The 14,201-nt window shown below is 40.8% G+C and overlaps 1 protein-coding gene across 2 annotated transcripts in view; it reads left to right on the top strand.

Moving 5' to 3' along the window:
• MTRF1L (mitochondrial translation release factor 1 like) overlaps nucleotides 1–14,201 on the top strand; it is a 163,651-nt gene that overhangs the window by 68,449 nt on the left and 81,001 nt on the right. For both annotated transcript variants that reach the window (XM_053711809.1, XM_053711808.1), the window contains exons 4-5: nucleotides 8,519–8,682; nucleotides 9,454–9,571. In XM_053711809.1, coding sequence (XP_053567784.1) covers nucleotides 8,519–8,682; nucleotides 9,454–9,571 — 282 coding nt within the window. The remainder of the gene's footprint in view (nucleotides 1–8,518; nucleotides 8,683–9,453; nucleotides 9,572–14,201) is intronic.

Genomic DNA, 14,201 nt, shown 5'->3' with positions numbered 1-14,201 from the left:
CTCTGTTAGGTGCCTTGGTATTATTACGCAGGACCCGAGTGAGCTGGGAGGCTACAATCCCCCTTTTTTGGTGTATGGGGTGATAACTGTGTGCTTCCAGTAGGGAGTTGCGGTCTGTAGGCTTGGTATATAAGGATGTACCAAACCTACATACCCCTTCATCTACTACCTTAAAGATGTTAAGGTCCAAAAAGTGGACCATATTAACATCATACTCGGTTTTAAAATTAATTGGTAGTGTCAGGTTGTTTAGGCCATCAATCCAAGAGATAAGGCTATCAGGGGTACCACGCCAAATAAGGAAAACGTCATCTATATATCTGGTGTAGTACACCACCTCCACCATGTCCTGGGGTTGCATGATATACTGCTCATACCAGGACATGTAGAGGTTGGCGTACGTGGGTGCCATGTTTGACCCCATGGCAGTCCCCGAGATCTGCAAATAGAAGTCCCTCTCAAATTTAAAGTAGTATTTCTCAAGACAAATCTGTAAGAGCTCAAGTAGGAACTCAATGGGAGGGCCATTGTATTGGTGAGATCCCACCACCATGTATCTGACAGCCTGCACACCCCCAACATGAGGAATGGAGGTGTACAGGCTGTCAACGTCCATGGTGACTAAGATGTCTCCTGTCTGTAAAAGATTAAATGTAGTCAGAAATTTAATAAGGCTAGGTGAATCCTGTAAATAAGCATATGTATCCTTCACCACCGGTTGTAAATGGTGGTCAATATACTTAGCTATATTCGAAAATAATGAAACCCTGGCAGACACAATAGGTCTGCCAGGGGGTTTAGATAGTGTTTTATGAACTTTGGGCAACAAATACAGGACTGGTGTTATAGGAAAATCAACCAAAAGGAAGGCAAAAGGAACTCATTGTCACTCAATATGCATGCTTCCACTGCAGATCTCAGGGACTGGTCCACTTGCTTCTTAAAGGCTGTCGTGGGGTTACCTCTTAATCGTACATAGACTTTGTCATCAGCAAGCTGACGCTTGGCCTCTTGACGATAATCGTCATAATTCATGATGACGATCCCTCCCCCCTTATCCGCAGGCCGTATGATAATTGATTGGTCATCACTAAGATCTTTAATTGCTTTAAACTCCTGGGGAGATAGATTAGGGAATCCCGGCGTTATCTGATCATTATCAATGTCATTTAAAATTCGCCCATGTTTATGATTAGTTTTAAATGACACACGTACTATGTGTAACTAATACATGCAGAATGTTTATTTGGTTTACGCTATCTTTGACAGGTGGCTGATGTTTCCTATTGGTGCGTGTAGTTGTGACACTGCACTCTCACGTTCCCCTGGCAACGGACGTCTATGCGTGACCCACGCAGATGACGTAATTTTCGCCCTACACTGCACGCAGGCCGCATTCGCGGCTCGGCGTTCTAAGGAGCTACACATGGGTATTTAAGGTGATGGGGTTAAGTATTGGGTATACCGCTTTTGTATTTTTCAACAGCTGTATCATGCATTTGAGAAAGGGGGCGTAATGCTCCCGAAACGTCATGCATTTTTAATGTGATTCATTAAATGTTAAGTTTTACTTTTTCAGTGAGTGCCTTTTCTCTGACCTGCTTATTTATATATATATATATATATATATATATATATATATATATAATGTATATATCTCTATGTATATATATATATATATATATATATATATCTCTATGTATATATATATATATCTCTATGTATATATATATATATATATATATATATATATCTCTATGTATATATATATATATATATCTCTATGTATATATATATATATATATATATATGTGTGTGTGTATATATTTATGTGTATGTAGAGACAAGTAGAATGTTACAGTTCAAAAAACTGAAAACCAGCAGCACCTAAAATTTGCACTGATTGAGGGAAGAATAATAAGCAGCTGTTAAAAGACAAAAATATTATAAGTGAAACGAAGTTCCACAAATAAATATACAAGTAAAAATGTGTGCGCAAGTGGAAACAGCGCTTAGAAAATTCTATTCTAAGCCAAATGACACATTGAACATATGAGAATAACAGACATTTAAATTATAAATAAAAAATATAAGTAAGTGGACTTTTTATTTATAATTTAAATGTCTGTTATTCTCATATGTTCTATGTGTCATTTGGCTTAGAATAGATTTTTTTAAGCGCTGTTTCTCCAACATAGGTGTGTCCGGTCCACGGCGTCATCCTTACTTGTGGGGATATTCTCTTCCCCAACAGGAAATGGCAAAGAGCCCAGCAAAGCTGGTCACATGATCCCTCCTAGGCTCCGCCTTCCCCAGTCATTCTCTTTGCCGTTGTACAGGCAACATCTCCACGGAGATGGCTTAGAGTTTTTTGGTGTTTAACTGTAGTTTTTATTATTCAATCAAGAGTTTGTTATTTTAAAATAGTGCTGGTATGTACTATTTACTCTGAAACAGAAAAGAGATGAAGATTTCTGTTTGTAAGAGGAAAATGATTTTAGCAACCGTTACTAAAATCGATGGCTGTTTCCACACAGGACTGTTGAGAGGAATTAACTTCAGTTGGGGGAAACAGTGAGCAGACTTTTGCTGCTTGAGGTATGACACATTTCTAACAAGACGATGTAATGCTGGAAGCTGTCATTTTCCCTATGGGATCCGGTAAGCCATTTTTATTACATAAAGAAAAAAAGGGCTTCACAAGGGCTTTTAAGACTGTAGACATTTTCTGGGCTAAAACGATTGATATATAAGCATATTTTATACTTCATAGCTTTGAGGAATTATTTTATTCTTGGGAATTATGTAAAATAACCGGCAGGCACTGTATTGGACACCTTATTCTCTAGGGGCTTTCCCTAATCATAGGCAGAGCCTCATTTTCGCGCCTCTATTGCGCACTTGTTTTTGGGAAGCATGACATGCAGATGCATGTGTGAGGAGCTCTGATACATAGAAAAGACTTTCTGAAGGCGTCATTTGGTATCGTATTCCCCTTTGGGCTTGGTTGGGTCTCAGCAAAGCAGATACCAGGGACTGTAAAGGGGTTAAATATAAAAACGGCTCCGGTTCCGTTATTTTAAGGGTTAAAGCTTTCAAATTTGGTGTGCAATACTTTTAAGGCTTTAAAACACTGTGGTGAAATTTTGGTGAATTTTGAACAATTCCTTCATACTTTTTCACATTTGCAGTAATAAAGTGTGTTCAGTTTAAAATTTAAAGTGACAGTAACGGTTTTATTTTAAAACGTTTTTTGTACTTTGTTATCAAGTTTATGCCTGTTTAACATGTCTGAACTACCAGATAGACTGTGTTCTGTATGTGGGGAAGCCAAGGTTCCTTCTCATTTAAATAGATGTGATTTATGTGACACAAAATTTAGAGAAAATGATGCCCAAGATGATTCCTCAAGTGAGGGGAGTAAGCATGGTACTGCATCATCCCCTCCTTCGTCTACACCAGTCTTGCCCACACAGGAGGCCCCTAGTACATCTAGTGCGCCAATACTCCTTACTATGCAACAATTAACGGCTGTAATGGATAATTCTATCAAAAACATTTTAGCCAAAATGCCCACTTATCAGCGAAAGCGCGACTGCTCTGTTTTAGAAAATACTGAAGAGCATGAGGACGCTGATGATATTGGTTCTGAAGTGCCCCTACACCAGTCTGAGGGGGCCAGGGAGGTTTTGTCTGAGGGAGAAATTTCAGATTCAGGGAAAATTTCTCAACAAGCTGAACCTGATGTGATTACATTTAAATTTAAATTGGAACATCTCCGCGCCCTGCTTAAGGAGGTGTTATCTACTCTGGATGATTGTGAGAATTTGGTCATTCCAGAGAAATTATGTAAAATGGACAAGTTCCTAGAGGTCCCGGGGCCCCCCGAAGCTTTTCCTATACCCAAGCGGGTGGCGGACATTGTAAATAAAGAATGGGAAAGGCCCGGCATACCTTTCGTCCCTCCCCCTATATTTAAGAAATTGTTTCCTATGGTCGACCCCAGAAAGGACTTATGGCAGACAGTCCCCAAGGTCGAGGGGGCGGTTTCTACTCTAAACAAACGCACCACTATACCCATAGAAGATAGTTGTGCTTTCAAAGATCCTATGGATAAAAAATTAGAGGGTTTGCTTAAAAAGATGTTTGTTCAGCAAGGTTACCTTCTACAACCAATTTCATGCATTGTTCCTGTCACTACAGCAGCGTGTTTCTGGTTCGATGAACTAGAAAAGGCGCTCAATAAAGATTCTTCTTATGAGGAGATTTTGGACAGAATTCATGCTCTCAAATTGGCTAACTCTTTCACCCTAGACGCCACTTTGCAATTGGCTAGATTAGCGGCGAAAAATTCAGGGTTTGCTATTGTGGCGCGCAGAGCGCTTTGGCTAAAATCTTGGTCAGCGGATGCGTCTTCCAAGAACAAATTGCTTAACATTCCTTTCAAGGGGAAAACGCTGTTTGGCCCTGACTTGAAAGAGATTATTTCTGATATCACTGGGGGCAAGGGCCACGCCCTTCCTCAGGATAGGTCTTTCAAGGCCAAAAATAAACCCAATTTTCGTCCCTTTCGCAGAAACGGACCAGCCCCAAATGCTACGTCCTCTAAGCAAGAGGGTAATACTTCTCAAGCCAAGCCAGCCTGGAGGCCAATGCAAGGCTGGAACAAAGGTAAGCAGGCCAAGAAACCTGCCACTGCTACCAAGACAGCATGAGATGTTGGCCCCCGATCCGGGACCGGATCTGGTGGGGGGCAGACTCTCTCTCTTCGCTCAGGCTTGGGCAAGAGATGTTCTGGATCCTTGGGCGCTAGAAATAGTCTCCCAAGGTTATCTTCTGGAATTCAAGGGGCTTCCCCCAAGGGGGAGGTTCCACAGGTCTCAATTGTCTTCAGACCACATAAAAAAACAGGCATTCTTACATTGTGTAGAAGACCTGTTAAAAATGGGAGTGATTCATCCTGTTCCATTAGGAGAACAAGGGATGGGGTTCTACTCCAATCTGTTCGTAGTTCCCAAAAAAGAGGGAACATTCAGACCAATCTTAGATCTCAAGATCCTAAACAAGTTTCTCAAGGTTCCATCGTTCAAAATGGAAACCATTCAAACAATTCTTCCTTCCATCCAGGAAGGTCAATTCATGACCACGGTGGATTTAAAGGATGCGTATCTACTTATTCCTATCCACAAGGAACATCATCGGTTCCTAAGGTTCGCATTTCTGGACAAGCATTACCAGTTTGTGGCACTTCCGTTCGGATTAGCCACTGCTCCAAGAATTTTCACAAAGGTACTAGGGTCCCTTCTAGCGGTGCTAAGACCAAGGGGCATTGCAGTAGTACCTTACTTGGACGACATACTGATTCAAGCGTCGTCCCTTCCACAAGCAAAGGCTCACACGGACATTGTCCTGGCCTTTCTCAGATCTCACGGGTGGAAAGTGAACGTAGAAAAAAGTTCTCTATCTCCGTCAACAAGGGTTCCCTTCTTGGGAACAATAATAGACTCCTTAGAAATGAGGATTTTTCTGACAGAGGCCAGAAAATCAAAACTTCTAAACTCTTGTCAAATACTTCATTCTGTTCCTCTTCCTTCCATAGCGCAGTGCATGGAAGTAATAGGTTTGATGGTAGCGGCAATGGACATAGTTCCTTTTGCGCGAATTCATCTAAGACCATTACAACTGTGCATGCTCAGTCAGTGGAATGGGGACTATACAGACTTGTCTCCGACGATACAAGTAGATCAGAGGACCAGAGATTCACTCCGTTGGTGGCTGTCCCTGGACAACCTGTCACAGGGGATGAGCTTCCGCAGACCAGAGTGGGTCATTGTCACGACCGACGCCAGTCTGGTGGGCTGGGGCGCGGTCTGGGGACCCCTGAAAGCTCAGGGTCTTTGGTCTCGGGAAGAATCTCTTCTCCCGATAAATATTCTGGAACTGAGAGCGATATTCAATGCTCTCAAGGCTTGGCCTCAGCTAGCAAAGGCCAAATTCATACGGTTTCAATCAGACAACATGACGACTGTTGCGTACATCAACCATCAGGGGGGAACAAGGAGTTCCCTGGCGATGGAAGAAGTGACCAAAATCATTCAATGGGCGGAGACTCACTCCTGCCACTTGTCTGCAATCCACATCCCAGGAGTGGAAAATTGGGAAGCGGATTTTCTGAGTCGTCAGACATTTCATCCGGGGGAGTGGGAACTCCATCCGGAAATCTTTGCCCAAATTACTCAATTGTGGGGCATTCCAGACATGGATCTGATGGCCTCTCGTCAGAACTTCAAGGTTCCTTGCTACGGGTCCAGATCCAGGGATCCCAAGGCGACTCTAGTAGATGCACTAGTAGCACCTTGGACCTTCAAACTAGCTTATGTATTCCCGCCGTTTCCTCTCATCCCCAGGCTGGTAGCCAGGATCAATCAGGAGAGGGCATCGGTGATCTTGATAGCTCCTGCGTGGCCTCGCAGGACTTGGTATGCAGACCTGGTGAATATGTCATCGGCTCCACCATGGAAGCTACCTTTGAGACGAGACCTTCTTGTTCAAGGTCCGTTCGAACATCCGAATCTGGTCTCACTCCAACTGACTGCTTGGAGATTGAACGCTTGATCTTATCAAAGCGAGGGTTCTCAGATTCTGTCATTGATACTCTTGTTCAGGCCAGAAAGCCTGTAACTAGAAAAATCTACCACAAAATATGGAAAAAATATATCTGTTGGTGTGAATCTAAAGGATTCCCTTGGGACAAGATAAAAATTCCTCAGATTCTATCCTTTCTTCAAGAAGGTTTGGAGAAAGGATTATCTGCAAGTTTTTTGAAGGGACAGATTTCTGCCTTGTCTGTGTTACTTCACAAAAAGCTGGCAGCTGTGCCAGATGTTCAAGCCTTTGTTCAGGCTCTGGTTAGAATCAAGCCTGTTTACAAACCTTTGACTCCTCCTTGGAGTCTCAATTTAGTTCTTTCAGTTCTTCAGGGGGTTCCGTTTGAACCCTTACATTCCGTTGATATTAAGTTATTATCATGGAAAGTTTTGTTTTTGGTTGCAATTTCTTCTGCTAGAAGAGTTTCAGAATTATCTGCTCTGCAGTGTTCTCCTCCTTATCTGGTGTTCCATGCAGATAAGGTGGTTTTGCGTACTAAACCTGGTTTTCTTCCGAAAGTTGTTTCTAACAAAAACATTAACCAGGAGATAGTCGTGCCTTCTTTGTGTCCGAATCCAGTTTCAAAGAAGGAACGTTTGTTGCACAATTTGGATGTAGTTCGTGCTCTAAAATTCTATTTAGATGCTACAAAGGATTTTAGACAAACATCTTCCTTGTTTGTTGTTTATTCTGGTAAAAGGAGAGGTCAAAAAGCAACTTCTACCTCTCTCTCTTTTTGGATTAAAAGCATCATCAGATTGGCTTACGAGACTGCCGGACGGCAGCCTCCTGAAAGAATCACAGCTCATTCCACTAGGGCTGTGGCTTCCACTTGGGCCTTCAAGAACGAGGCTTCTGTTGATCAGATATGTAAGGCAGCGACTTGGTCTTCACTGCACACTTTTACTAAATTTTACAAATTTGATACTTTTGCTTCTTCTGAGGCTATTTTTGGGAGAAAGGTTTTGCAAGCCGTGGTGCCTTCCATCTAGGTGACCTGATTTGCTCCCTCCCTTCATCCGTGTCCTAAAGCTTTGGTATTGGTTCCCACAAGTAAGGATGACGCCGTGGACCGGACACACCTATGTTGGAGAAAACAGAATTTATGTTTACCTGATAAATTACTTTCTCCAAGGGTGTGTCCGGTCCACGGCCCGCCCTGGTTTTTTTAATCAGGTCTGATAATTTATTTTCTTTAACTACAGTCACCACGGTATCATATGATTTCTCCTATGCAAATATTCCTCCTTTACGTCGGTCGAATGACTGGGGAAGGCGGAGCCTAGGAGGGATCATGTGACCAGCTTTGCTGGGCTCTTTGCCATTTCCTGTTGGGGAAGAGAATATCCCCACAAGTAAGGATGACGCCGTGGACCGGACACACCGTTGGAGAAAGTAATTTATCAGGTAAACATAAATTCTGTTTTCCACTTGCACACACACATATATATGTGTGTGTATATACAGTGTGTGTATATATATATATATATATATGTAATGTGTGTGTGTATGTAGTATGTGTGTATATAATCTAATTTGGTAGTGAAATAGTGGCATTAAATATACTAAAGTGTGCCTAGATCAATACCTTGGGTTGTCTACTTAACAACAAAAAAATGCTCAATATTCTCTGGTATTTTGGACAAGTTTTTCTCTGAAATTCCCGGTAGCGAAGGAGTTAAGCAAACTTGGTATGAAGAATAAAAAAGCAGTATAGTTAATGCTTATAAATGTTTACGAAATTATTGGTATAATTTATAACAAGCTTTTTCTTGCTGATACTTTTAACATTGAGATGCAACATATATTTTTGCTTTATATTGTAACCTATTGTGTAATATATGGCAGTCTTCTTTGACTTTATTTTCAGGTGGTCTGCGGCATGCAACAGCTAGCGTTGGAGGCCTTGAAGCATACAAAAACCTGAAATTTGAAGGAGGAGTGCACAGAGTTCAACGAGTGCCAAGAACTGAGAAACAAGGCCGAATTCATACAAGCACAATGACTATAGCTATACTACCTCAACCTAGTGAGGTAACAATCTCAATGACAGTCTTTTTGTGAGTTTTTGTATATCGCTGTACAGAGAATAATGTATACTATGTTATATAAAATGTTGTTTTTAAAGAAGTCTAATACTAGATTTTGACCACAGGGTGGCACTGTGTAATTTTTTATATAGTTTATTATAGATTATATATTGTCTGGTATGCTATTGCTGATACCTGATGGTATATATTCACGGCGTGTGGTGTTTATTGTTTTGACAGGAATAAGGTTGATAGCCCAAAGCGTCGCCTTGTTGGCTTTGACCATCATGGTCAAAGCAAACAGGTGCATAGTGTTGTTGGAGTTTTGTTTACATGAACAATACAAACTAAATATTATTTTAGAGCAGGCTGCTTTTAAAGGGACATAAAAGTTCAGTAGAAAAATGCTGTAAGGTTGTAAAGTATATAATTATTGAGCTATTGTTTGCAGAGCATTGCATTGCATTTTACTTGACTGTCCCTTTAACTGCTTAGAAGAACGGGAGTCCTGTTTACTCCAGAAACCACGTAGACAAACGAAAAAAAAGTTCAAAAGAGGCAAAGGTTCCTTTTCCAAATGGCGAATATGTCATGTGTGTCAGGAAAGCAGGTTTTGAAAGTAGCCATAATATGTAGATTGTGGTGTGTGTGTTTTTTTTTTTTTTTTAATATACGTACTTTTTCCATATTAACTTCTATTTTTGCAAAATGTTGTCATAATAATCTGGTTACTAATGAGTGTTCTGCTTTTATTGATTTTCATTTCTATCTACAGATTAATTTAGTAATTAATCCCAAAGATTTACGAATTGAAACCAAAAGAGCTAGCGGTGCTGGGGGCCAACATGTAAACACCACTGACAGTGCAGTACGGATTGTTCACATACCAACTGGTAAGCATGGAAAAAATGCATCTTATGCAATGAATGTACTGTTCCTAATACTATATGTCTTATGTGAGATGTTGGCACATTTAGGTTTTGTACTGTTCCATATAATTAGAATACAGAGGAAACAATGTACAGATATTGTAAGATGGTAAAAAACAACAATCTGTTACAAATGGACTGAGAACTAATACTCTCCTAGTGGTTAGACCGCTGCCTTCTTTCAGTCTCTCCCCAGGGACTGTAGTTAAGGTAGATTTTCAGTGGTAGATGGCGCAGATCTTTAGTGTTAAACTCAGGCTGGATGTATAATGATCCTTCTGATGACAAAGAGAGAAGGGCTTGGTGTGTATGTAAAAGCCAATTAATAAGAGTGCAATATACTCACTCCATAAGTTGCATAATATTCGCTTGTCTGGAGTATGTCACACAAAGGTCCAGTAGCAGTGATCCACAGATGTCTTGTAACAATAGTGGTTTAACAAACTGAGAGCAAGAAAAAAACTCCAGTGAAAAATATGTAGAATCTGTTATAAATTGAATAAGTAGTAACTTACTCCATCAAAATTGGACGTCCGGCGATGTCACAGCAAAGGAACAAAATAATATTCCAATATAGATAAAAATTATTTATTAGCTCAACGCGTTTCAACGTATGCAAACGTCTTTTTCAAGAGCAAATATAAAACAGATAAAAACAGTTGAAAGATTTGTAAGCTGTGACAATTATGGCCGGTTTAAATACAGGTGATCTATGTTCCAACTTCCTGTGTAAAACAGGAAATTGGACTCACAAATAATTAAATTACAAACATCTGATATAACTCATATTGATCCCTAACCAAATGTATACATAGTTACAAAGTTAGATTTCCAATTATGCCGCTAAATAAGTTTTCAGTGTAATGTCAAATGGTTAGGTGTGAATATATGTATCAACCAATGAAAATATGAATTGCTATATAATAGCCAATGAGGGAGCTCAAAATAGTCCTCAATCAAGTAGTATTGTGCAAATAGTTCCGTTTCAGGTCCGCTTTTGTCAAATAATGTTACGAACCTATCCGGAGCAATGGACATCCAAGATGGCGTAAACCATATTATAACCAATGGAAAGGATCATAATGAGTAGTCCTCAATCAGGTGGTAATATGCAGATCCATTTCAGGTCCGCTTTGGATACATGATGTTACGGACCCGTAAAAAGAGAACATCCAGGATGACGTAAACGTAGAATGCATTGTTTAAGAAGATGTTTTATCGTCATGTGAGTGGCCTCGACCACTAGCATTAGGGATACATAGCTGTGCTTACGAGTGTTCTGTAAAGTGAAAAAAACAAGTGAACAGTAAATGTTCTTAAAGAAACAAGGATTGCATTTATGTGACATGATGATATTCTTACCACAATTTATATGTAAAAAAACAAATGAACAATCAATGTTCTTAAAGGGACACTAAACCCAAAAATATTCTTTCATGATTCAGGTAGAGAATACAATTTTAAATAACATTCCAATTTACTTATATTATCTAATGTGCTTCATTCTTTAGATATCTTTTGTTGAAGAAATAGAAATGCACATAGGTGAGCCAATCACACGAGGCATCTATCTGCAGCTACCAATCAGCAGCTGCTGAGCATATCTAGATATGCTTTTCAGCAAATAATATCAAGAGAATGGAGCAAATTAGATCATAGAAGTAAATTAGAAATTTGTTTAAAATCACATGCTCTTTCTAAATCATGAAAGAAAAAAAATGGGTTTCATGTCCCTTTAAATGAACAAATAAATTTAACATGTATAACATAAATTTCTCTTGCAAGGTGTATCCAGTCCACAAATTCATCCTTTACTTGTGGGATATTCTCATTCCCTACAGGAAGTGGCAAAGAGAGCACACAGCAAAGCTGTCCATATAGCTCCCCCCCTAGCTCCACCCCCCAGTCATTCTCTTTGCCGGCTCTAAGCACTTGGGTCTCTCTCGGGAGGGTAAAGTGAATGTGGTGTTAGAATTGTAGTTTTTATTATCTTCAATCAAAAGTTTGTTATTTTAAATGGTACCGGTTTGTACTATAAAGTGATGAAGATTTCTGCTGATAGGAAAATGATTTTAGCATGTTGTAACTAAAATCCACTGCTGTTCCCACACAGGACTGAGGAGTACCAGAAAACTTCAGTTGGGGGGAACAGTTTGCAGGGAGATCTGCAATAAGGTATGTTCAGTCATTTATTTCTAGACAAGACTGAGATAATGCTAGAAGAGACTGACAATATCCCCATGAGGGGAGGGTAAGCTATGTTCACAGACTTAGTAAGGAATTGAATGCTTACATAATAGGGCTAATATGCTGGTTCACACTTATTCAGGGCAATCGATTGTTTGACTAAGGAAAAATTTGAAAGCTCTTTTTGTTTTTTTCTGGGGTTATTACCACATGGCTGTTTTCTAGTCACTTGGGAGTGATTTACTAGGCCTCACAGCTCCGGAGTAGAGTGGGAGGGGCCTAATTTTGCGCCTCAGATGCGCACTTAGAATTGCAGAGAAGTTCATGCTGTTTCACATGGAGGGTCCTACTGATGTTTGAGGGCCTAAAAGAAGCTATATTCCCCCAAATTTGATCTCTAAGGGCAGGTAGGGCCACAGCAAGGCTGTGGCACGGTGCTGTAGTAATTTTAACCGGGTGTTGGCTTTAGGCTGCTCCGGTTTGGGCATTAAGGGGTTAATCGTTTTGAAACTTGTGGTGCAATCTTATTAAGGCTTTAGCTACATACTGTGAAAATTTCAGAAAAATTGCTGCATTTTTCACTGTTTTGTAAAATTGTGTGCTCTTTTTATCTCTTAAAGGCACAGTAACGTTTTTTTCAAATTGTGTTTTTTATTTGATTAAAGTGTTTCCAAGCCTGCTGGTGTATATTACTAGTCTGTTAAACATGTCTGACACTAAGGAAAATCCTTGTTCAATGTGCTTAGAAGCCATGGTGGAACCCCCTCTCAGAATGTGTCCCACTTGTACTGATATGTCTATACACTTTAAAGATCATATTGTTGCACTTAAGAATGGGGCCCAAGATGATTCTCAGACTGAAGATAACGAGGGTAGCCCGTCTGACTCTCCCCAAGTGTCACAACCAGTTACGCCCGCGCAAGCGACGCCTAGTACCTCTAGTGCGTCTAACCCTTTTACATTACAAGAATTAGCGGCAGTCATGGATAATTCTCTTACAGCCTTCTTATCTAAACTGCCCGTGTTACCTGCAAAGCGTGATAGCTCCGTTTTAAGAACAGATTATGAGCATTCTGACGCTTTGGTAGCCGTATCCGATATTCCCTCACAACGCTCTGAAGTGGGGGCGATAGATTTGATGTCTGAGGGAGAAGTCTCTGATTCAGGAAGGGTTAATCCTCAGACAGATTCAGATATATTGGCTTTTAAATTTAAACTAGAACACCTCCGCGTTTTGCTTAGGGAGGTATTAGCTACTCTGGATGACTGCGACCCTTTGGTGATCCCAGAGAAATTGTGTAAAATGGACAGGTATTTAGAGGTCCCTGTTTACACGGATACGTTTCCGGTCCCTAAGAGGATTGCGGATATCGTTACTAGGGAGTGGAATAGACCAGGTATTCCCTTTGTTCCCCCTCCTGTTTTTAAGAAAATGTTCCCCATACCTGACCCTGTGCGGGACTCGTGGCAGACGGTCCCCAAGGTGTAGGGGGCTGTTTCTACACTTGCTAAACGCACAACCATACCAATTGAAGACAGTTGTGCTTTTAAAGACCCTATGGATTAAAAGTTAGAGGGTTTACTTAAGAAAAATTTTGTTCAACAAGGTTTTCTTCTCCAGCCTATTGCCTGCATTATTCCTGTAACTACTGCAGCGGCTTTCTGGTTTGAGGCGCTGGAAGACTCGCTCCAGACGGAGACCTCATACGAGGAAATTATGGATAGAATTAAGGCTCTTAAGCTTGCTAATTCTTTTATCACTGACGCCGCTTTCCAAATAGCTAAATTAGCGGCAAAAAATTCAGGTTTCGCCATTTTGGCGCGCAGGGCACTATGGCTAAAGTCCTGGTCAGCCGATGTGTCGTCTAAATCCAAGCTTTATAACATTCCTTTCAAAGGAAAGACCCTTTTCGGGCCTGAATTGAAAGAGATTATTTCAGATATCACCGGGGGAAAAGGCCATGCTCTCCCCCAGGACAAGCCCTTTAAGACAAAGAATAAAGTTAATTTTCGTTCCTTTCGAAATTTCAGGAACGGCCCCGCTTCACCCTCTCCCGCTGCAAAGCAAGAGGGTAACACTTCTCAGCCCAGGGCAAACTGGAAACCTTACCAGGGCTGGAATAAGGGTAAACAGGCCAAAAAGCCTGCAGCTGCCACCAAGACAGCATGAAGGGGTAGCCCCCGATCCGGGACCGGATCTAGTAGGGGGCAGACTCTCTCTCTTCGCTCAGGCCTGGGCAAAAGATGTAGACGATCCTTGGGCATTAGAGATTGTAACACAGGGATACCTTCTAGAATTCAAGGACTCTCCTCCAAGGGGAAGGTTCCATATTTCTCGTCTGTCTACAGATCAGACAAAGAAAGAGGCGTTTTTACGCTGTGTAAAAGACCTACATACGATGGGAGT

Source organism: Bombina bombina, chromosome 4 (assembly GCF_027579735.1).
Source record: "Bombina bombina isolate aBomBom1 chromosome 4, aBomBom1.pri, whole genome shotgun sequence".
Classification (NCBI taxonomy): domain Eukaryota; kingdom Metazoa; phylum Chordata; class Amphibia; order Anura; family Bombinatoridae; genus Bombina; species Bombina bombina.
Note: the sequence above shows the minus strand (reverse complement) of the source record. Positions and strands in the feature narration are given on the sequence as shown.